At 36.2% G+C, this 25703-nt stretch overlaps 1 protein-coding gene across 11 annotated transcripts in view; it reads right to left on the reverse strand.

The window, feature by feature from the left end:
* Nucleotides 1-3671: 3671 nt before the first annotated feature.
* Nucleotides 3672-25703, reverse strand: part of SLC38A9 (solute carrier family 38 member 9) — an 82312-nt gene continuing 60280 nt past the window's right edge. For 10 of the 11 annotated variants that reach the window (XM_077897835.1, XM_077897840.1, XM_077897842.1 and 7 more), the window contains 5 exons: nt 24715-24821; nt 13505-13618; nt 11822-11970; nt 5895-5984; nt 3672-4461 (listed from right to left, as the gene is read on the reverse strand). In XM_077897835.1, coding sequence (XP_077753961.1) covers nt 4296-4461; nt 5895-5984; nt 11822-11970; nt 13505-13618; nt 24715-24821 — 626 coding nt within the window. In that variant the 3' untranslated portion in view covers nt 3672-4295. Of the gene's footprint in view, nt 4462-5894; nt 5985-11762; nt 11971-13504; nt 13619-24714; nt 24822-25703 lie in introns of those variants that run through there. The other variant, XR_013379760.1, reaches the window with a different exon arrangement.

Below are 25703 nucleotides of genomic sequence, written 5' to 3' on the forward strand. Positions count from 1 at the left end.
GACAACAAATTACATTTCAGAGAATGCTGTTTAGGTTATGAGGTTCCCGTCAGAGCTGTTTTGCAATACGTGTTTACATAATCTGAAGTGAAGTGGGCAGTCAGCTGTGAAACGCCAGCCAGGCCGCCTTGTGCGCATTTCACTTTGGATCACAAACCAATGTAACATTCTATTGTTTAAGTGTCAACTAGATTTAGGTTTTGTTTGGGACATTCAAATTGGGATAAGAAAACAAACTGCCACCACCAAATTCTAAAAAGCAATAAGGTCAGTTTAAACACGCAGCACCAATACTTTTTGCTTTTATCAATGAACTCAAACATTTGACATTTTGACTCCTGATATTTAAGTAAGTCAAGTCTTTGGAGAGAAAATTTTATGGAATCCATTTGTATTGCCCAATATGTTACTACTTATTTCCCCTATTAAGCAACTGTGCTTTGCTGTCCAAGATTCGGAGAAGTGAATAATGTACTTTTAAAAATGCAAAGAGAACAATAAATAGTATACTGAAGCAGTTAAATACTTCTCACAAAATTTCTTAGAAAAATATATTATTTATAATGATATAATACTTAGAATAGTAATTTATAATTGCCAAAATAAAAGCCATTATACTTTACATGATCTCATATGATGGTGAATGTATCAAATATCCAAAATTTTGGAGTTATTAGGAGTCTGAAAATGGGTCCTTGCTGCCTTTTTTTTTTTTTATACCAGTTCTCTCTGAAGATCCCAACTGGAAGGGGTTTTATTTTTTCCAATGGTCCCTTGTATTATAGTTAACTACATACCTAGTTCTTTACTAAAGTTCTTTTAGAATATGAATGAAATCTCACATATCTCAGACTCCTCTAAAGCACTGAATGTAGTAGTTTATTTATTTATGGAAACGAATGTCAAAAGAGATTGCAAAATGTGAGTAAAGTGAGTTTTTCCTTTTAATACAGTCCCTATTTGTGGGTAAATTCATTCTTTACTGTAATAATTTTTTTGGGTGTGATGGGGAAACTGATTTTGGATGATTATCTGCAGGTATCAAATGTCTGAGGGCATTTCTTTGATCTTTTTGGCCCAGTATGAGCATAATCTATTTTCATCGAAACTTTCTACGGAAAACTTCTCTAAATAAGCCATTTTAAATTTTATAATGTCCTCAGTTGTGTGTTAAATCAGCAAAATTCAAAGACACTAAGGTTAGCTACATACATCAGAATGGTAAAATAAAATAAGTAAAACAAATTTAATTAGAAAATTCGAAAAGGCAAAACTAGAGAAAGTTTAAAATTATAATGTGATCCAAATGAATTCATATCTCATCATTCCAATGTATGAGCCAGGACATACACACTCCCATAGACAGCATCTGCCCAAGCTAAATGAGCCAAAGGCATCAGTTTCATGAAAAGAAACTTAAAGCAAAATCATTCAGTATAAGCCTAATGTAGGATTTTGGAAGTTCTAAATTATTTAAGTCTTTTATTTTTTTAAAGATTTTATTTATATTTTTATGAGAGACACACACACAGAGAGGCAGAGACACAGGCAGAGGGAAAAGCAGGCTCCATGCAGGAAGCCTGATGTGGCACCCGATCCCGGAACTCCAGGATCACGCCCTGAGCTGAAGGCAGGCGCCAAACCACTAAGCCACCCAGGGATCCCCTTATTAAGTCTTTTAAAGAAAAAAACAAATATCCACATTCCTTCTTAATTCAGTAAATAATGCATTGTCATATTCATTTTGATTATTACATGGACAAAGATATACCAAGTTATTTTTCCATGTGTTAAAACTTTCAAGTATATTTCTGAAAAGAGGAAATGAAAATTCTGTTTCTGAAGTTTTCAGAGAGAGGGGACTAGGGATAAATAGGGACTAAACGTTAGTCTTAAGGAGTTAGGTAACTTTTGATTCCTATGTCTCTAACTGAATAAGACTGAAGTCACAAAGATGCAGGAGCTCCCAAGCATAGAGACATTTCCTCCATGTATACTCTAAGAGGTTATCATAGGGATACACTTATTGCAGAATCTTCTAATCAGGGACACCTGGGTGGCTCAGTGGTTGAGCATCTACCTCTGGCTCAGGGCATGATCCTGGGGTGCTGGAATCGAATCCTACATCAGGCTCCTCACAGGGAGCCTGCTTCTCCCTCTGCTTGTGTCTCTGTCTTTCTCTCTCTGTGTGTCTCTCATGAATAAATAAAATCTTAAAAACAAAAACAATAACTTTTGAGCCTGGCTCCATTTACTGCATATTAATGTTTGTGAAGATGAAATAACATAATGTCTGAGGTTGGCTTTAAAATATTACAGTGGAAAAGGAAAAAAAGAACAGATGAAGCAAATATAGCTTAAGATTTATAATTACTAAATATAAGGAATGGGGATTTGGGAGGGTTATCCTATTATTTTCTCTACTTTTGAGTATGCTTGAGAATTTTCATGAAACTTTTACAAAAAGAACTTTAAGAAATACCATGATTTTTCCATACATCTGTCTATGGAATAGACAGAAGTTTTTTCTCAAAGAAATTATGGGTGGTCTGAAATTTTGGGCTCTTTACCAGGCTTTAGAAAAGACCATTTCACCTTTCTTTTCTTTTTTCAAAAAGATTTTGAGAGAGAGAGAGAGAGAGAGAGAGTGAGAGAGACAGAGGAGGGGGAGAAGGAGAAGCAGGCTCCCAGCTCAGCGGGAGAACGTGGGGCTCCATCCCAGGAACCTGGGATCATGACCTGAGCCGAAGGCAGATGCTTAACTGATTGAGCCACCCAGGTACCCCTCACCGGTTTTTCAAAAACCATTTTGCCTATCTTTCTCAGAAATAGAAAGTAACATAAATATATCCTAGAATGTGGAATGTGTATTAACAAAATATACTCAAAAAAAAAAGATTTTATTTATTTATTCATGAAAGGCACAGAGAGAGAGGCAGAGACATAGAGGGAGAAGCAGGCTCCATGCAGGAAGCCCAATGTAGGACTTGATCCGCGGACTCCAGGATCACATCCTGAGCCCAAGGCAGACATTTAACCGCTGAGCCACTCAGGTGTCCCACAAAATATACTTTTTAACGTTAGCCTAAAATCAGAGAACTAACTTTTCAAGCTGAACATGAAGTCTATATTACATGGAAGACATGGCTTTGAATTTGGGTTTAGATTTTAGTTTGAATGAAAAAGAGGAGAGTTAATTTCAAGAATCCAGATTCCCTAATCCTTTTCTCAGATCCAAAGAGATTTTTCTTATGGGGATTTAATCTCTACCCTGTCAGTTAACAAGTAAGGCAGTGGTGGTGGTGGTGGTGGTGGGGGTCCCCTTCTTGCAAGTCTTACCTCAAAAAGGATTAGTCCTTTCTTGTGGTAAATCAACACTTCAACCCCCTACAATATACTGGGCAGGAGGCCTCACTCTTCTGGACCCTTCTCCATTTCCCTTTTCCCTTGTAAGGATTCATGTACCTGAGACAGTTACTTGCTTCCTATATGCTTCCCCACTGGTACTGTCATGACATCCTGTGCAATGCTAAGGGATTCAAATAGCAAAAGAGCCCTTTTGGGTGTATGGAGACAATCATATTGGTTCCTATGCAAAATCTGGCTGGGGGTTCTAGCATTTTGACCTAAATTACTAGTACTAGATTAGAAAAAAGAAGTCAGAGGCAACAAACTCTCCTAGTTTGTTTATTTTGTGTAAGTTTCATGACCAAAGAGCCCCCCTACTGACATTCTTTCTTTCTCTTTTAAATAGAGATAAAGGATGCAGTTAAGAGTTCATTCTATTAACACTGATGCCATGGAGAATTCTTTTTACAAATGAGGTATTTGGTTTACTGTCCCAAACAGTACATGTTTGGATAAACTGCAGAAATGGTCTAGCAAGCAATAAAATGAAAGTGAATACATTGAAACATAAGACAGAAATAGCATCTGGCAATAGTTGCTGTGATACCCTGAGAATCCTTACTGTAGTCAAAATAAACCTACCCACCTTATATCCATAAAAAGCAAAACCCAGCATTTTTTCGAAGGGCATACACTTCTACTCAGAAAAGACAGTGAGAATGAAGGGGTGGTAAATTTGAAAAGAGACAAAGATCATTCTTCTTGCTCCTTTCTCCACTCTAATCCAAATTACTTATTCATGGACTACTATTCCCCACCCCCCTTTTAAAATGATTTTAGGAAGACATTTAGAATTACAGCAACAATAGCATTTACAAGTGAATTTATGTGGAGCTGTTCTCAAAGTTCAAAATGCCATGAAAGATCTTGAGAAGACCTTGAGTATTTCACATAAAAAACTGAACAATCAGGTTAGCCAGGCCCAAAATGATGATGAAAATGTGAAAGATTAATTTTGGCCATGTCAGACGGTCTTCTTGGTGGAGGAATATTATATAGATGAGAGATGGATATATGAATACAAAGGCCAGGCCGCACGCTGCTCCCGAATACCTGCAAAATAAAAACTTTTTGGGTTAATATTCACCTTGCATTTTGCTTTTTCTGATTTACAGTTAAGGTTTATATAGTATAATTTAAACCCTCTTCAGTCTGATATTGCAACAAAGTTATTTTTTATTCAACTGTTGCTGACATAAAGCATTTGAGTTGAAAACATTTTACTTCCTAAGTTAATGTAAAATATTATTTCCTGTTCATCTTTATAGCATCTGCTTGACAGAGTTTTTTATTCATCTCTCCAATTTCCATAGTTCTTCTTTGTCTCCATGTTTGTGGCTATTTCCTCAGAAACATCTGGAGATAGGCTTCCTATCTTTGATCTTTTATAAACTAATTATGCATTCTGAGTTTCTGAAGGACTGCTAGCATCTGGTTAAGAATAAGAACAGATGAGTACCTCTGTGGTGTTCAGCATAATTATCAAAGATACCTCAACACTACACTGACAGAGGAACCTGAACTTTTTTCTCCCTTACCCTATCCTCAGCTTAACAGAAACTTGTAAGTCCATTATATTCAATAAGCACAAGGCAAATACTCTCTCCTTTTGTTTCAAAAAAGTAACTCAGCCCTGCGTTCTACAGGTCGAGGAAGAGAAATCAGATCATTGTAACCTCTAGGTCTTCCATGAGAATCTGAGATCACAACTTTATTCCTCATCTACTCAACCTATCACAGTATTTTTAGAGAAAGTCTAATAACTAAAGAAAAATCTATTAAGTAAAGAGCCATCTGGGATCTAAATTCCTACCTAAACTCATACTTTATGACTGCAACTCACAGCAAAATGCCTTGAGTAGAAATGGATTAAAAAAGTTAAAAAAAAAAAAAAAGTTAGAACACAGCCACACTGAGATGATCCCTACTGAAAAAAGAGCAGACTGTTCCTAAATCAGAAGAGAAAATTGCACAGAAGAAAAAGACATCCCAGAAGAACTGAAGAAACAAAAATTTTTGGCCCAGATATAAGTTCTGCTAAAATAAATTTAAATAAAAGTAAAAATAGCATAGTGGTTGTCTCTATTATTAAAAATATTTCAACTATTCTCAAACAAAAAAAAAGTTACAACACAGCCTTAAGAAATATAAGCGATCTCCAGGTACTCCAAGAAGTACACTATATATTAATTTTTTTTTAAATTTTGGATAAAGAGAAAAAGGTACAAAGGAAATTATGAAAAAAAGAAAAAGAGAAAGGGAAAGATGTCTAAGGGATAATGAGGTTTCTAAAATCAGGAAGAAGCAGTGCAATGGAAGAAAATGAATACCTTAACAGGGAACTATATTTAAATGTTTCCAGTTTTAGGTACTCACAAAAACTTTGTACAATTAAATTAACAACAATGATGAGGACAATATCAACAAGAAAAGCATAAAAATAAAGACCCATACATGAAGGGACACAGTTCCCTTATAGGTTGTACCTTATGATTCCTCCGATGTTTGGGTAGAAACAGGCCATGATCACTCCAGCTCCCACAATAATTAGATTAAGAATCAGCACGTGGAAAATGCTAGAAGTTGAGGAGAGAATTTGGAGGAAAAAATAAAAAAAGGCAAATGATAACCATTAATACAAGAATAAAATTCATTACGAGTATCTTCAAAATGAGAATGTTTTAAACTTGATAATAAAATCAAAAAGCGGAGAAAAGAGAAGCCATCAATAGTAATCAATGCTGGTGATGGTATAATGACCCTGGTCCTTTTGTGCAAATATATGAATAGGTTAAGATTTGTAGGAATGGGCAGCCGGGATGGCTCACAGTTTAGTGCCCCCTTCAGCCCAGGGTGTGATCCTGGAGATCGGGGATCGAGTCCCACATCAGGCTCCCTGCATGGAGCCTGCTTCTCCCTCTGCTTGAGTCTCTGTCTTTCTCTCTGTGTCTCTCATGAATAAATAAATAAAATCTTAAAAAAAAAAAAAGATTTGTAGGACAGTAAACAAAAATATGAAAAAAGCTATTAGCAAAGATATTTGTGGCAAAAACATTAAGTATCCTAGATATACAGCAAGGTAACAATTTACTTGATGGAATATATTAAAAATTGTTCAAGGGACACCTGGGTGGCTCAGTGGTTGAACGTTTGCCTCTGGCTCAGGACATGTTCCTGGAGTCCCACATCAGGCACCCTGCATGGAGCTTGCTTCTCCCTCTGTTTCTGCCTCACTCTCTCGGTGTCTCTCATGATTAAATAAATAAAATCTATAACTAACTAACTAACTAACTAAATATTGTTCAAAATAACTTATCTTTGTTACCTAAATAGTAAAAATCTATCTAGGCAAGTTGGAAAAAGGGTAGCTAGATTTTTACTACACAAGAAAATCTGAAAACATTTGAAAACATATCAGAAGGAAATATACTGAAAAGGCAGTCGTGATTGTGCTGATTTGGCATTTGGAATAATTTTTCCTGTTTTCTGTATTTCACAATCTATATTTTACAATATTTTTTGTATTTTACTTTTATAATTAGGAAACTAAATTATATTAAGGGAAAGGCAAAATGGGCAGGTTTTCATTTTCCAGATTCACCCACTTAAAGATATTCAGTGTTTACCATAAATAGAAAAATAATGTAGATAAAATTTGATGCTCAAGAAATAACTCCATTTCCCAAAAAAGATGATTCTTAAAAGCCAAATTTACACATCAAAGCTATCTTGTGAGCCCAAGTTATCAGAGGGCAATTAATCCCAGGTAAAGATTACAGAGAGAACAAAAATGAGGAAAATTATTTACACAAATAAGTAGTTAGTCATATATTCTGATGAATTACAAAGATATTCAGGCTTCCAGATCTTGCTATTTATCTAGAAACTCAACTTTAAAATTGCTCCAGAGCTTTGAGACAATGGCTGGGCCTCTGTTATTTCTATGTCATAAAAGGAAACGACTTTGTTTATTTTCCAAAGAAGTGGTTCTCATAGTATAACCACAAACCCCAGGGAAGGTCCCAATACCCTTTCAGGAAGTCACTGAGGTAAAGATTAATTTCAAATCATAAAAGACATTACTTGCTTTGCAAAAGCAATTGTGGGTAAAACTGCTGGCCCCTTAGCATAGCTAGAGGCAGTTGCACCTCTATGTATTTTTTACTGTATGCCTTACTGCCAAACACTCTCAAAAACATAGACCTTCAGAGAAAAGTAAAAATTATTAGTTTTACTAAATCTCATGCTTTGAATATACATCTTTTTTACTATTCTGTGTGATCAATTAGGAAGTATATAATACAGCATATCTGCTACCCAGTGAAGTATAATGGTTATCTTAAGGAAAAGTACTTGTGCAAGTGAGCAGGGAGCAACCTAGCCCTTTTTTCCCAAGGAATGCTATTTTCTTAAAGATTTATTTATTTATTTATTTATTTATTTATTTATTTATTTATTGAGAGAGAGAGAGAGAGAGAGAGAGAGAGAAGGAGATACAGAGGGAAAAGCAGGCTCCATGCAGGCAGCCTGATGTGGGACTCGATCCCGGGTCCCTAGGATCACATCCCAGGCTGCAGGTGGCGCTAAACTGCTGCGCCACCGGGCTGCCCCAAGGAATGCTATTTTTACTTGAAAGACAGACAAACTGTGGTTCTTCAGACTTGGGTACTTGACAAGACTTAAAAAAAAATTATTTATTCATGAGAGAGAGAGAGAGAGAGAGAGAGAGGCAGAGACATAGGCAGAGGGAGAAGTGGGCTCTTTGCAGGAGCCCAATGCGGGACTCGATCCTGGATTCTGGGATCAGCACCTGAGCCAAAGGCAGCAACCCAACTGCTAAGCCACACAGGTATCCTGACATTTTTTTTTTTTTTTTTAAATGAGTGATTATGAGTTTTTGTCACCTCAAGGAAGGTATGTGTGGCCAATGATAAAATTTGAGTTTTCAAGTAAAAACTAGAGTTTTGGATGACACATTTGCCACTCTGAGCTTGACAGTTTTCCAGTATTTAACAGCTTCTATCTATAATGAAACTGGTTGGTTGGAACAGCTGGGTGGCTCAGAGGTTGAGCATCTGCCTTCAGCTGAGGGCCTCATCCTGGATTCCCGGGATTGAGTCCCACATCAGCTACTTGCATGGAGCCTGCTTCTCCTCCCTCTGCCTGTGTCTCTGCCTCTCTTTCTGTGTCTCCCATGAGTAAATAAATAAAATCTTAAAAAAAAAAAAAAAAGAAAAAGAAAAGAAGAAACTGGTTGGCAATATGAATGTGGGTTTTTTATTTATTTATTTATTTATTTTTAATTTATTTATGATAGGCACACAGTGAGAGAGAGAGAGGCAGAGACACAGGCAGAGGGAGAAGCAGGCTCCATGCACCGGGAGCCCGACGTGGGTTTCGATCCCGGGTCTCCAGGATCACGCCCTGGGCCAAAGGCAGGCGCCAAACCGCTGCGCCACCCAGGGATCCCTGAATGTGGGTTTTGATATTATATAATGAAGTGTGTCAACATTTGGAAGACCTGCAGAACTCAGGAAATATTTTTCAAATGATTAAACATGATATAAAAACGATAGGTAAAGGATCTAAAGTATAAGACAGACCAGTAGGTTTTAATATCAGTGAGTTGCTGATTCAACTAACTTACAAGAAACTACCACTTGTTAAGGTTCAGCAGAGTATCAAATATCCATAACAACTTGAAAAGGCCATTAAATAAAAACTTTATTAATTGAAGTTTTTTAATTTAAAAAACTCCCTTTTAAATTAAATAACATATTACAACAGACTGAATGCAGAAGATAGGGGAATCCAATAATCTACTAGCAAAGCAGGTATTAAAAAGAGTTTGAAAATGTTGGGGTGCCCAGCTGGCTCATTGGAAGAGCTTCAACCCTTAATCTCAGGGTCATGAGTTCAAGCTCCAAATGGGGTGTGGAAATTACTTAAATAAATACAACCTAAGAGATGTCTGGGTGGCTTAGTGGTTGAGCATCTGCCTTCCACTCAGAGCATGATCCCGGGTCCGGGGATCCAGTCCCACATTGGGCTCCCCACAGGGAGCCTGCTTCTCCCTCTGCCTGTGTCTCTGCCTCTCTCTCTGTCTCTCATGAATGTATAAAATTTTAAATTAATTAATTTAAAAAAACTTAAAAAGTTTTGAAAATGTAAAACAAAAGTTTTTTTGAAACAATTATTTTTCGGGCAGCCCCAGTGGCGCAGCGGTTTAGCGCCGCCTGCAGCCCAGGGCGTGATCCTGGAGACCCGGGGATGGAGTCCCACATCGGGCTCCCTGCATGGAGCCTTGCTTCTCCCTCTGCCTGTGTCTCTGCCTCTCTCTCTAGCTGTGTCTCTATAAATAAATAAATAAAATCTAAAAAAAAAAAAAAAAAAAAAAACAATTATTTTTCATTAAGTCTGTTATTTTTATAGTTAAAAATAGAGCTGTCCTACGACTCAGCAATTGCACTGCTGGGGATTTACCCCAAAGATACAGATGCAGTGAAACGCCAGAACACCTGCACCCCAATGTTTATATCAGCAATGTCCACAATAGCCAAACTGTGGAAGGAGCCTCGGTGTCCATCGAAAGATGAATGGATAAAGAAGCTGTGGTATATGTATACAATAGAATATTACTCAGCCATTAGAAAAGACAAATACCCACCATTTGCTTCGACGTGGATGGAACTGGAGGATATTATGCTGAGTGAAATAAGTCAATCGGAGAAGGACAAACATTATATGGTCTCATTCATTTGGGGAATATAAAAAACAGTGAAAGGTAATAAAGAGGAAAGGAGTGAAAATATCAGTGAGGATGACAGAACATGAGAGACTCCTAATTCTGGGAAACGAACAAGGGGTAGTGGAAAGGGAGGTGGGCAGGGGGTTGTGGTGACTGGGTGACAGGCACTGAGGGGGGCACTTGATGGGATGAGCACTGGGTGATATGCTATATATTGGCAAATTGAACTCCAATTGAAAAAAATTTGTTATTTTTAAAAAAGTAATGGTTTTATTATTGTTTTTTAAATAAGTTAATTAATATTTTTAAAATTCTGTTTTAATTTTTCATGTTAAATATTAATAGATATAACCCACATAAACTAAAGTTTATGGGGGTTCTCAATAAACTTTAAGAGTATAAAGGAAGTGCTGAGCCCAAAAATGTATGCTCCGAAATATGCAGTCCAGTAGAGCACTTGTAACTGTAGGACAAATGATAGTATGTTATTATATAGTATGTTGGTGGTAAAGAAAGAAATGTAATGTGAACATAAAAGGGAACTTCCAGATTATTTCCAAGAGGAAAAAGCACTCTAAGAGCCACCATTATGCAAAATAATGGCAGAAAACAGGAATAATTCATTTACCCAGAATTTTTTCATCTACGACTTCACTGTATTTATTTTATTTTGGTGAATGTCAATACAACATAGGGCATAAATACAACAGGAATTTTATATGCACTAAACTCCAGCCTTCCAGATGAACAATGTTATAACTGTAGGTGTTGCTACTGTCCATGTTAGAGAGGAGGTACCTCTTGACTTTTGCTTTTACAACTTTTTGGTTTTTAAATCAACATATTTATAGTAATTATTTACTTAATGAGGGAACAGATTGCATTGGTTCACTTTAAAGAAGAACTGATTTTTATTCAAAAGTTCTCTTCATTTGAGACCGTTTATTTCAAGTAAAATAGGTTAGGACTGGGTACTTTTTAGTAGGGTGAATTTATATTAAAATTTAATGTTAGAGTAGGAGTTAACCAGGAATCCAAAATGAAGTTACATGGAAACCCTGAAGCAATATATGGAAATTTCTCTTAGATTAGGGTAAATAACTTTGAATAGATTTTAAAAAGGACTCAAAACTGCCCCATCATCAGTAAGATTAAAATATACAGCAGTAGCTATAGAAGCAAATAGAAATTTAAACTTGCTACATTTCTTACCTTCAATTCTAAACAACCATGATTTAAGTAAAAATGCATGAATGTTAATAAATATACAAGAATATATTGATAACCAATAATTAAAAGTGTTGCTTCTCATTAGCCATACATTGCTAATACAAGTAACTATATTCTATTAACTTCTTGGCAATGTGTGGATTTATGGCAAACAGATCATATGATAAATATAACTGGTATGAGAGCTAACATGACTATACCAGCAGGAATTAACTTTAAATCATTCTAGATGAGGAAGTGGCTTCTAATTTTACAGCTCTTCAGGGAAAAGGACACCTGTGATCTATCCTTAGTAACCGTTTTCATCAGGCAAATTTTTTTTTTTTTCATCAGGCAAATTTTTACAGCAAAAGGATCAGTCACATTTTAAACTGACCTGTTTGCACAGTCATTTGTTGCTTGGCACATCTTGCTGGTCAAGAGAAGAGCCCTTACCTAGGATAAATGTCACCGAAGACATGGCCCAGTAGCTGAACACGAGCCAAATAGCCTAGGAGTGGGTATACAGTCATCATCTGGAACAGCAGGAATATCCTTGCAATGAATGACAGGATGTCACTGCTGGGGAAGTTGTCTAAAAAATTCTAATCGAAGAAAGATAATGAAGTAATGTTAAATATCAATTCAGTGTACACAAATTTATAAAATAGAATGTCTTTTGCTCATTTGGAACACAGATGCCACTCAAATTGTGGTTTGTGGACCGATACTCATCTACAAACTGTTTACTAACTATTATTTTCAATAAGCTAAGTACAGAAATTGAAATAAGTGTTTAGAAACTTTTTTACAAAAGTATTGGCCTGCAATTGATTTGACGTTGAAACAATGACAAAGGAAACTTTGCCCTTCACAGTCTCAAAAACAATGCTCTGTAAGGTACAAGCATAAATTTAATACATTTAGATGGCTAATTTAATTTAATGCTATTTGATCCTCACTAGTTCCCTTGCTTTACCTCCCTTGAAGCATCATAATACTTTCAAATTACAGATTATAGAATAATGTGAGAGTATCACCTAGAATCATTATTATTTATAGCTTATAACTAAGAAGAAAAGGATTTATTTCTATTTTCTTTGATGATTTTCTCCATTTTAGTTTGGCATCTAAAAGAAAAGTTAATTACTCAGAGTTTTTTCATTTCCTTTCAAATGTGAATACCATAGATATTCCTATTCCCAAGGGAGTGGGTTTTATATGGGATTGTTTGCATGAGGGGAATTTTCAGTAAACATCTGCCTGCCAAAGAACTTCTGGAATCATAGAAATCAAGAGAAGAACATTTCAAGCTATCATAACAGTAATAATTCAAACTTATTTCTCTTACAAGGATGAGAACATTACTAATATTAATATGCTGAAATAACTCTTATAATTCATCCCTGATAAATCATACAGTATATTCTACTACATTATTAGAGAAATTTCTTCTGACTAGAGAGAAACTCATCTGTAAAATACTATTTTTGTGGGAAATTTTGTCAGTCACATTACACTAGAAATTGTACTATTCCCAAGGTTATGATGGGTCAAATCAAAGAACATACTACTTGTGTAACCTTTTTTGTAAAATTTTTTCTTCTATTCTTTCCATCTCTCCTTTGGTTTTTAACAGCCACATCATCTTTTACTGCCTGCCGTACTGTACAAAAATGAATGGGACCTATCATTTAGGACTGATGAGTGAAGACATCAGATAATCCAGGACATTTCAGGATCTGCGCTTTGGAAAATAAGGAGGCTGATGTATCCTCAGTGGAGGTTTTATAAATTCATGAATAGCACTAGTAACAGTTTTCCAAACAAAGAGAAATACTATGCACATAATAGAAATGATCTATTCTGAGTACCACAAGGGGCCAGCAAGTAGAGTATGCTTTCTTGAGAGTCTCTTTAAAAATCTGTGGTGTATGTATTACACTGTTTAATGGAGTAAGAAACTGAAGTTTAGAAAGGATGGTGAAGGTGCCTAAATGTTCACATGCAGAGTAAACAGTAGAGATGGTATTCAAACCCAGGTCTATCTGGTATTATAACTTGCTACTATTTCACCCCAGCTGCTTTGCAGATATGAAGGTGTAAACAATCATAAAAAGAGAGTACCTAGTGCCTTACCTGCTCTATGCAATCTTTGGTTAATGGTGGTGAAGGAAATGAAGCAAAAACCAGGACTCCAATATAGAGGTAAGTTAATGTCACCAGCATATAAGCAATGGACAAGTCCCTCACCTGTATAAAGAGAACAAAATTACCATAATACTGAATAAATTTGCATTTAAATCTGCCTAAATTGACTAAATACGAAAATTGACAAATTCAAGATTAATCTTTTGGCTGCGTGTGGTTTTATGTACATGCCTTCTAGGTATCCAATCTGTTCACAGAAAGTAGATAAAACAAAATTCATGTACTTTATAGTTAGTCTGATGATTTATTTTTATTGATTTATTTATTATTGTTTTGGAGCATGTAGACTAAGCTACCCTTTGGCAGATTTAGTATATTAACATAAATGGCGCCTTAAAAAATTATGACTAATTTCTAAGGTAATTTATTCACCAAATTATAAAACATTTGACTAAAAACAATAAAGCTGAGATGCCTGGGTGGCTCAGGGGTTGAGCATCTGCCTTTGGCTCAGGGCACGATCCTGGAGTTCTGGGATCAAGTTCCACATCGGGCTCCTGCAGAGAGCCTGTTTCTCCCTCTGTCTATGTGTCTGCCTCTCTGTCTCTCATGAATAAATAAATACAATCTTAAATAAATAAATAAAAATAAAAATAATAAAGCTAAGGGACAACAAGAAAGCAAAACCAAACCACCTTCAGTATGATCTACAGAATTAAAAAAATTTTCTTTTAGAAAGGTGACTTTGTTAAACCATCAAAGCATGCCTGGGCTGAAAGAAACTGGCACATGTTAAAATATATTTAATAAAGAAGGAAAGCTAGTTAAAGGGCAGACAGTAAACAGGTATCACAGACAAGCTTAATAAACCTAAACAGTAAACAAAAGGAAATAAAAAAGGCAGCTGTTCAAACAGCTGCACAATGTTATTGGAATCAGTAAACAAATACAGCACATTAAATCAAGTGGGTTGCTTTCTTCCACTGCTGTTCCCACCCTCCTGACCTCCTACCCTCATGCAAAGGAAAATGCTCCAAGATATTTAATGCAGCCAGCTGTCAGATCCAAACAGAACAGATCCCACGGCTCACAAATCTGGTCTCCATCATCACTAAAGTTACAGCCAAACAATTCAACACAACTAAATTATGGCAATAAGCCTATTCATCTTTCATTTTAAACACAAATTACTTTGAAAGCTAAGAAAACAGATAAGGAAAAAATTATAGACAATTCTACTTTTAGCTTGATAACACAATAAGGAAAGTGGACATTTGGCATTAGGGAACATAACTGATTTTTTTTGACAACTCTTCTTAAATAAGCTGAGTAAGAGCAGAAAGTTATAAACTAAAATGTTGATAAATTTACTTAAAAAGCAAGTTAACAAGCTATGAGAAATCCTGAGGTTAGGTCTAAATAGACAATCAGCTTGAAAACAAACCAGGGATCCCATACCCTGAATTACATAGTGGACAGGTCTATGATGCCACAGGAAGCTGGATTATGCAGGTTGGTTCTTGCACTCTCAAAGAGCTTCTAGTTGTTTAGGGCTGAGGAAGGAGAGGCTGACCAAAACTCCAGGGGGATTTCAAAGTCTTTCCTCTTTATTCTGTGAAGCTGAGGCCCCATTTCAGGCTAGACTTCAGTCATGTCCTATGGTCTTGTATAGAACGAACAGAAATGAAAGAGGCAACTATACCTTTCATATCAAAGAGTAGTAGTCTTCCATTATGAAGTTTAAAAGTCATCCTACCTTCAACCTACTCAGTGTCACTCAAAAACACAGGTAGTCTTATAAAATGCAAAATCTTGGGAGGTTAAAGCAGCTGTGTCAGAGACAGCAATACATAAAGTGGCACAACTACCATTTCATGGACAGTCTTTAGCACCTGATTATTTTGGTCAGGCTTTCTGCAAAGATGTGTACCTTAGTAGACTTTGGGAAAGTCTGATGAAGATGATAGGCTAAGATGCAAGGGCTTCCCTGACAAATCAGTTTTCCCGTTCTTATAGCACTGTATGCATATCTGAAATAATAGCATCTACTACAGTGTATTATAGTTATTAGTTTTTTTTATATAATTAGTTTTTATTATAAAAGTAATCTCTGTTAATGAATGAAAGATCTCAAGTAGAAAAAAACTGTCCCTCAACACCCAAAACATAGCCAAGGTTAATAGTTCTTGTATCATGTTGGTATTTTAATTTTTCTAAGTTGGTTCATACGACTAGACTATGAGATCCTTGAGGACAAAGACTGTGTCTTTTTCATCTTTATATCTTCAATACCCAGGACAACACCTGGAACAGAGGAGGAACCTTGTAAATGTAGAGAAAAAATAATAACCACACTGGTTATAGTTAGTAGTCAGTTATTATATTGGCTAGGTGCTAGGCTTGCACTAAGCACTTAACACATACAATCTCATTAAATACAGGTGCATTAATTTTCTTCCTTTTGTAAATAAGTAAAATAGTACAGCAAGATTACAAAACTTGTTCATGGTTCCGGACTAAGTAGCTGGAAAAGTCAGTATTCAAACCAAAGATGTTATGGCTCCAAATTGCATGCCCTTGGGCAGCGCCGGTGGCTCAGTGGTTTAGTGCCCAGAGCCTGATCCTGGAGACCCAGAATCGAATCCCACATTGGGGTCCCTGCATGGAGCCTGCTTCCCCCTTTGCCTGTGTCTCTGCCTCTTTCTCTATCTCTCACGAATAGAAAAAAAAAAATTTGCATGCCCTCAGCTATTATAATGGAGAAATGATCAGTCTTCAGTGCATTTGTATCACAGTTAATAAACAATTAAGAAAACAAGGATAAAGAGGTAATAAATTAGGAGAAATAAAGGATACAACAGATTACACATACAGATGCAAGAGAAATACTAAAATCAGAAATTTTATTTTATAGTATTCTACATGTACATACAATACACCTAGGTCAAGAGCTGCATTGTTTTCATCTGAAACTACTCTACTGAACAGAAAATATGTTTTAATGTGAAAGCAGCTGAGTTTAGCAAGATCCTGGGAAACATGCCACCTATGAATACCATGCGCATATGTGCATTTTGCTCTTCTCTGGCTTGAATACAAGCCATCACTGTACTAGGTCTAGAGATAAAGCCTCTTAAAAGCCCATTTAATGGAAAAGGGAGGTAAAAAGGTATCTTTTAGATGAATCTCAAAAGTAAAAAATATATTTAAAAAGAGGTACAAATGACAATATGAATCCTACACATTAGGTAATCTACTCTGCCTTATGAATAAGCAATGGTTGGCAGGGTGATGGGAGGGATGCCACCTTAGAATGAGGACTAGCTTTACCAGGGGGCACAAGTGGTGCTCGAAGCACATTCTGCTTCTCGAATATGGCTTATAATTTATCCCATATACTACTTGTAGTGGAAGTACTATCCAGTGGAGCATATACTAATAAAAATGACAGAAACTGACCACATCAACCTACCCTATCATGTACATGAAAACTCCTGATGATGTGTAGTTAAGAAAACTATATGGATTCATATGAAGAAGCAAAAAGTAAATAACAAATTACGATATAATGCAAATCGTTTTTAAAGAAGTAATAGAGTGTGAAACTAAATAAAGACAGCAAAACAAAACAAAAAAGTAGTATAGGTTCTAATTCAAACATGATGAGGAAATATCAAGAGGTTAGTCCACATATCCAGGATCATTTCCTAGATGGTTAGAGACTATATCCTCCAACGATAAAGAATGGGTTGGATGATCTTCAACTCTACAACTTTTTTTTTTTTTTTCTCTTGTGGTAATGTATGCCATACTAAGGAATAGAAATTATATCCCATTTGGTGACACTTAAAAAAATTATGGTTTCTGAAAAAAAAACCAACCATGAAATTAAGCTGAACTTAACAAACCTGGAAAATTTGATCATTACACCTGTGTAGGAGCCACATTATTTTCTTCCTTCACAAATGTCTTTAGATCCAATTGTAGTTTACACAGAAGAAAATGAGGCCTTGTTATCTTTTTTGTCTTCTCTACTGTCAAACCTTTGTTCACTGAACTCTGAACGACTAACACAACATTAAATTCAGAGTCCTTGGGCAGCCCAGTGGCTCAGCAGTTTAGCGCCGCCTTCAGTCCAGGGCCTGATCCTGGAGACGCGGAATCCAGTCCCACATTGGGCTCCCTGCATGGAGCCTGATTCTCCCTCTGCCTGTGTCTCTGCCTCTCTCTCTCCCTCTCTCATGAATAAAATCTTAAAAAAAAAAATTCAGAGTCCTTGACAAGCTTCACAATTTCTGACTTAAATATCAAGAAAATACGATATTAACAGGACTTCTATGAGTCAAATTACTATGAAACCTGCTGAAAAGTATAATCATTAAATAAATGATAATGTTTTTCTCAGAAAATAGTATCCATTTAGCTTAATTTATGCAAATATATAAGCCAATTTCAGTATAATCAAAAGGAGAGCTTATGTATTTACATGTATTTAAAGGTTTAGAATTTTGTTGGAACAAAGTACTTTCATAAATGGTAGCTACTAAAATTTTAAGAAGTTAACATGAAGTCTAACTGATTTTTTGAAAGACTATATTTAGTATCCTAGTTTCAATTAAGATAAGAAACCATCATCTATTTAAACTTTCAAGCTTCTGTTTTAAAAATATTTCCCACAAAAGACAAAAGTTGAGTCAAATTTTATCAACTGAATCTTACATACTAGTTCAACAAAGTGATAGTCCCAAATCGGAGCAGAAACAGGCACCCATTTTATTGTATTTACATATAAAAAAACAGATTTCAAGGTCCAGTGAGTGTCCTAGTAAGAAAGACAAAGAATCTTCCTGCAACCCTTGGGAGAGCATGAACTGAAACTTCTATCCCTACATGCAGTCTTGAGCTTCTCCCACTGGGGAATGCACACCTCCAGATATACTGGTGTGCATTTCCAAAAAAGTGATTCTACTTACAAGTTTTAGGAAGCACAAACTTAAGTAGAGGCCATCCTCTGTTTTCATAGTAGTATGAGACTAAAACTGTCTGGACACTTCTTTGAGGGAGAGATGTGGTGGCAGCCACAGCACAGCTAGGATCTACTTGCTCCTGCCTTACCGCTGTTTGCTCTCACCAGGGAACAAGTTGGTCAGGAAGCTCTGCACTACAGCCATGGCTTACAGATACCAGAAGGACTCCCGTAAGATCCAAGGCGGGGATTCACTAAATGTAAATTCCCTGGAAAATCTGTGTGCTGACTTGATCAGAGGCAGAAAGGAAAGCAACACTAAAAGTAAAAGAACCAGTTTGGAAGCCCACCAAGACTCAGGATCACTACAAGAAAATTTCCTTGGGCTGAAGGTCCAAAGGACAAAGATTCTTAAGATTTTCCAAAGCTGGCTCCTGACAAGGATCCATAAACCACTAACTGACTTGCATAGTCCTTCAGAGATTATTAAGTAGATTATTTCCATCGGTATCGAACAGTTGAAGTCACTATTGTAGATATTATTGTAGATACTTAGACCAACTATTTCAATAAATTATCAGTTGTTTTAAAAAATGTGTGAAGTGTTCATAATAATCTATGAGAAAAATTATGGTTGTTGACGCTCTAACAATTTTTGTCAAAACATTAAAAACTCTGACAGTTACATATGTAAAAGGAAAGGAAAAAAAAGTAAAAGTACTGTTTATTTAGTATACTATTTTTAAAAAAGATTTTTAAATTTATTTATCTGAGAGGAAAAGAGCAAGCAAGTGAGCAAGCCAGAGCACAAGCATGGAGGAGGTTAAGAAGGAGGAGCAGACTCCCCGCTGAGCAGGGAGTTTCTGCAAGGCTCCATCCCGGGACCTTGGGATCATGACCTGAGCCGTAGGCAGATGCTTAGCCAACTGAGCCACTCAGGCACCCTTAATATACTATCAGGAAACATCAGAAACATGGAGAATTAAAGTGTTTTATTTATTTGTAAAAACTTACCAAAGGCACTTTAAATTGTTTCCTCCTTCTCATGGTATAATTACAATACAGAGCAAGCATCTTTTCCATGTCATAATGAACTGTCATATTCTTTTCTTCTAAGTTTGCACCAGCTTCCACTACTTCATCCATTGTGCCTTCTAAGTTGTGAAGTATTTCTCAGAATTCTTTCAATGTGAAGTCTTCTGACATTGCCACTTCCTCAGGGACAATTTCATTCTCATCGCAACCACTTTCTTCATTCATGTTGATAAACTCATCTTCCCCAGGTTCCTCTGGCTGCACAGATGTCTTGAATATCTGCCTTTCCAGAAGCAGATGTCTCTTTTATGACCCATTTAAGTTTCATTCAAATTTCATTTCCAGCAATATCACTTTTTGTTTCATTAATGCACTTTCACCTTTATTTGCCAATTCTCTCTCTTGATTTTCCATTTTTGTAAAATATCATGTGGATTTACCACCAGGTAAGAATGAAGCAACTCAACTATTCACTTGGCTGTACGTGTATAAAGTGAATAACAGTTGTCTAATGACCAATCACTGACACTTTCAAAGAAGTGATGTGATTGGTAACAGATCATGATATAGGTCTGTTATCTATGTGGTGACTTGTGAGTCGAAGGGCAGGTAACTATTATTTTATGTAAGTACTCAAAGTTCAAATTCTGTGGAAACTAGAATTTAAACCATATTGTTAGGGAGACTGAGGTAATTTAAACTTCAAGTAACTTCAAGTAATGCATATAGGAAATGTGTAAAGTGAGGTCTGCCTGTGATTTAACTCATTACTTTAAGACCCTTCTACTAAGATAATTTATAGTACAATAAAAATGTACATGCATGCTTAAGATGAAATATGAGACTTCAATGAAATTGTGTTCTTCACCTGCAGATTCCCAAGTGTGCAAGGTGTTCTGTCATTAGGCGACTTTAGTGGTAAGGGCACACGGTAGCTCAGTGGTTGAGTGTCTGCCTTTGGCTCAGGTCGTGATCCTGGGGTCCCGGGATCAAGTCCTGCACCGGGCTCCCCATGGGGAGCCTGTTTCTCCCTCTGCCTATGTCTATGCCTCTCTCTCTCTGTGTCTCTCATGAATAAAGAATTAAAATCTTAAAAAAAAAAAAAGGGAGACTTTAATGGTAAAGTTTGAGAAGCAGAGCCTTATGGATAGAATGATCCAATACATGAGATTCCTACCTCACAAAGTGGGTTTCTGAGGCACTTGGTCTAAGCTGGCCTAAGAAAAGAGTTGATCAGTGTAGACAGGGTGACTTAGACTGCACCAAGGAATACATTTTTTTTAAAGGAATATATTATTGAGATATGCATTATTTCCTGTGAAGATGAAGCAGATATTTGGTACATATCTTTCTAAACTTCCTAAAATTTGGGAGTAGGTAGCTTTTTCAAGGGACAATGAATCAGGGAACTTGTGAAGGAGGAAGGGGTTTAAAAGTATAGAGTTTTGGGGCACCTGGGTAGCTCAATCAGTTAAGTGTCTGCCTTTGGCTGAGGTCATGATATCTGGGTTCTGGAATCGAGCCCCTCACTCAGCTTCCTGCTCAGCAGGCAATCTGCTTCTTTTTTCTTTCTTTCTTTTCTTTTCTTTCTCTCTTTCTTTCTTTCTTTCTCTCTCTTTTTTCTTTTCTTTTCTTTTTCTTTCTTCTTTTTCTCTCTTTCTCTCCCTCCCACTTTCCTCCCCACCTCTCATTCTCTCTCAAATAAATAAATAAATCTTAAAAAAAAAGGTACAGAGCTTTATTTATTTACTTTTAAGGATTTTATTTATTCATGAGAGACACAGAGAGAGGGGCAGAGACATAGACAGAGGAAGAAGCAGGCTCCTCACAGGGAGCCTGATGTGGGACTCAATCCCTGGACTTGGGATCACACCCTGAGCGGAAGGCAGATGCTCAACCACTGCGCCATCCAGGCGTTCCTAGAGCTTTAAAAGTATATGCTCAATTTTCCCTTACATCCCAAAGTTCCAAATGCTTATTACTTAGGATAAACAAAACATTTCCAAGATAAAAACTAAATCTAAGGGTGCCTGGGTGGCTCACTCTGTTAAGTGTCTGACTTCCTTTTGGGTCATTACCTCAGAGTCCCAGGATCGAGCCCCACATCATCAAGCTCTTTGGTCAGCAGGAAGTCTGCTTATCCATCTCCCTTTGCCCCTCTCCAGGGTTGTGCTCCCTCTGTGTCTCAAATAAATAAATAATCATAAAACAAAACAAACACCAAACTAAATCTAAAGTGGGAAGGAAGATAAGAACTCTAAAAGTAAAAAACAAACAAAAAAAACCTCTACAAGTAAATTGTGCCTAAGAATAGGTATAGCAAATGATGAGACCTATTTTTTTTTTCTTTCTAAAAGATGTTTAATTTATTCATGAGTGACACAGAGAGAGGCAGAGGCATAGGCAGAGTAAGAAGCAGGCTCCCTGTGGGGAGACTGATTCAGGACTTGATCCCAGGACCCTAGGATCACGACCTGAGCCAAAGGCAGATGCTCAACCACTGAGCCACACAGGTGCCCAAATGATGAGAACTTAATTCTTAAGTTTTCCAAAAGCCATGGCAAAAATATGAACCCTTGGTGAAAAGGCAGTTTTAAAATTAAAATCTAGGGACGCCTGGGTGGATCACCAAGTTAGAGCTCGGAAAATCCAGATTAACTCAATTCTTACTCCATTCACAGGTAATGTGCCAGATGTGTTACCAGGCAACAGTAAACATGAAAATGGTAGTTTGACTTATAGTCTTGCCCCAATTTGAGAGCTAACTTCCTTCTCCTCAGAAGGATTTTTGTCTTTCTAATGACTCTGCCAAACATTAGTTGAAGTCTTCTCAGAATCCCCAGGCATAGTGAATTCTTCTTCTTTTGTATTTCAGTAACAAATGTGTAGATCTCTATTAGAACATCACTATAATTTTCATTTATATGGTTAGAAGTCATCAAACTGAATCTGCAGAGAAGGCCACAAGTCACTGGTTAATCTCTGCTTGCTCTGGGTTCAGTTCACTCTTCTTTCTCTGTTTCTTAAGGTAGACAGGTTAGGTTACTGATTTGAGATCTTCTTTTTTAATGTAGGTATTTACAGCTATAAATTTCCCTTTAACACTGCTTTAGCTGCATCTCTTAAATTCTGGTATGTTGTATCTTCATTTTCAAGAATTTCAAAGTATTTTCTGATTTTTCTTGTGATTTCTTCTTTGACTCACTGCTTAGGAGGCTATTTAATTTTCATGTATTTGTCAATTTTCCAAATTTCTTTGTTAGTGATTTTTAAATTCAGTTTACTGTGGTCAAAGAACATACCTGGTATGATTTCAATCCTTTTTACTTTATTGAGATTTATTCAATTTCCTAGCATATGAACTATCTTGGTATATGTTCATTAGCATTTGAAAAGAATGTGATTCAGCTGTTGCTTGAGAGAGATCTTTATAAATGTTAGTTAGATCAAGTAGGTTAATGCTGTTTTGGTTTTCTATATCCTGCTTATTTTCTATTCTATCAATGATTAAAGGAGGGGTAATGAAGTCTCCAATTCTAATACTCAATTTGTCTGCTTCTCCTTTCTGTTTTGACAGTTGCTGCTTCATTTATTAGAAGCTGTCTCTTGGTGCATATATATTTATGATTATTATGTCTTCTTGATGGGCTGATCCCTAAATATCATTACGTACTGTTGCTCTTTATCTCTGGAAATATTCCTTGTTCTGAAGTCAACTTTGTCTGGTATTAAAATAGCCACTCTACCTGTCTTACATTTAGTGTCTGCATGGTATATCTTTACATTTAAAGTATACAGTTAACCTTTGAAAAACATGTGTCTGAAATGTGCAAGTCCACTTATATGCAGATTTTCCCCCCTAGATACAGTACTCTTTCTTATGATTTTCTTAGTAATGTTTTCCTTTCTCTAGCTTTCTTTACTACAAGAATACAATATGTAATACATAAAGCATACAAAATATGTGTTAATCAACTGTTTATGTTACCAGTAAAGCTTCTGGTCAATGGTAGGCTATTAGCAATTAAGCTGTAGGGGAAAGTTATACATGAATTTATGACTGCAGCACAGTGGGAGATGATGTAGTCAGCACCCTTAACCCTCCCACCTTGTTCAAGGGTTAACTGTAGTCAGGTTTTATTTTTTAATCAGTCTGATAGCTTTTAATTGCAGGATTTAGACCATTTATATTTATTTATTTATTTTTAAAATTAATTAATTAGTTAATTAATTAATTCATGAGAGATACAGAGAGGGAGAGACGTAGGCAGAGGGAGAAGCAGGCTCCATGCAGGAAGCCCGATGTGGGACTTGATCCCAGGACTCCAGAATCATGCCCTGAGCTGAAGGCAGATGCTCAACCACTGAGCCACCCAGGCATCCCTAGACCATTTATATTTAAAGTAATTATCAATATGATTAGGTTTCAATCTATTGCTATTTGTCTTCCATTTGTCCCATCTGTTCTTTGTTGTTGTTTTAATATTTTAGATAACCTAGGTATTTTATTTTATTTATTTATTTAAAAAGATTTTATTTATTTATGTGACACAGAGAAAGAGAGCATAAGCAGGTGGAGTGGCAGGCAGAGGGAGAGGGAGAAGCAGGCTCTCCACTGAGCTATAACCTGGGTATTTAAAAAAGATTTTATCATCACTGTTGGCTATTAGCTATGCCTCTTTACTTTTTTAGTGATTACTCTACATCAGGGTTGACAAACTATGGTCCATGATGAAATCTGGCCCACTCTCTGTTTTGGTAAATAAAGTTTTCTTGAAACACAGCCACCATCCAGGTTCAAATACTGTTTATGGTTACTTTCACGACACAGCAGCAGAGTTAGATAGTTATAACAAAGACCATATGGCCCACAAAGCCTAAAATATTTACCATCTAGGGTGCCTGGGTGGCTCAGTCAGTTAAGCGGCTGCATTCAGTTCAGGTCATGGTCCCAGGGTCCTGGGATCAAGTCCCACACTGGGCTCCCTGCTCAGCGGGGAGCCTGCTTCTCCTTATTCCTCTGACCCTTCCTACCACTAGTGTTCTCTCTCTCTCATGAGCTTCTCAAATAAATAAAATCTTTTAAAAAATTACCATCTAAATCTTTACAGTAGAAGTTTGCTGACCACTGCTCTTTGTTTTAAATTTAAGAATTAAGATCCAGTAACAAAATTCAATTCCTCTGACAATTACTCACATTGTTTTCTTGGTTCTTGTTGTTCTTCAAGAGTGTAATAATACAGTTATGAATAAAGAAAGCAAGGGTAAGCACTCCAGTCAGCTGCGGAAACTGAAATCTTATCTCTAGGAGAAAAAGAGTGAAAACAAGAAACAAAAACAAAAGAATGACACGTTAAAACTGACAGCTAGAAAATGAAGGTTAGTAGCCAAAAGTTGGCTGCCAAAAATTAGTTTCCTCTGCTTTATCCAGGGAATAAGAATATTAAAATGTCTTTACAAAGTTGCTCAAGGCTAGCATTATACTTGAGCAAAGCACTTGAAAAGGTAAGAAAAGGAATCAAGAAATGACTACTCTGTGAGGGTACTTTACATCAGTTATTCCTTTTTGAGGTCACACAACTGGTATGTGGCACAGCAGAATTCAAATTTAGGGCCAACTTTAAAAGTCTTCTTTTTCTAACATTTGAATTTGCCAGTAAAACACCTTTAGAAAAGGAATCAAAAAAGGGAGATTTGGTCACTTAACATTTTCCAAAGGCTAATCTAAAATTATTGCTTAAAAACTAGCAATAGAATTGCTAGAAATTAACAAATGTCTACACAGAGGAAAGGTTAAACTATGATACAGTTGCTCTGTGGTATATAGTATGTAAGAATATATTCTAGAGAAAGGTTTTACCCTGTGGCAAATGTTTATGATTCAAATAGCATATATATTATGATTTTACATTTATTTTAAAAAGTTTGTGTGTATATTAAGAAAAAAGACTGGAGGAATAACCACAAAAGTTTAAATAACGGTTATCGCTGGCTAGAGGGATTTATTTTAAATTAACCACTTATCTATATTCTAAATTTTCTATAATAAATCCAAAGTTACTATGAAATAAGAATAATAAAATAATAAATATTTCAAAAGCACTGCCAATTTCTGTCTTTGAAGTTTGCTAATACAAAAATGAAAAACTGCTTATATGTAGAATAACACCCAGATTTACATGAAAA

This window comes from Canis aureus, chromosome 5 (assembly GCF_053574225.1).
Source record: "Canis aureus isolate CA01 chromosome 5, VMU_Caureus_v.1.0, whole genome shotgun sequence".
NCBI lineage: Eukaryota > Metazoa > Chordata > Mammalia > Carnivora > Canidae > Canis > Canis aureus.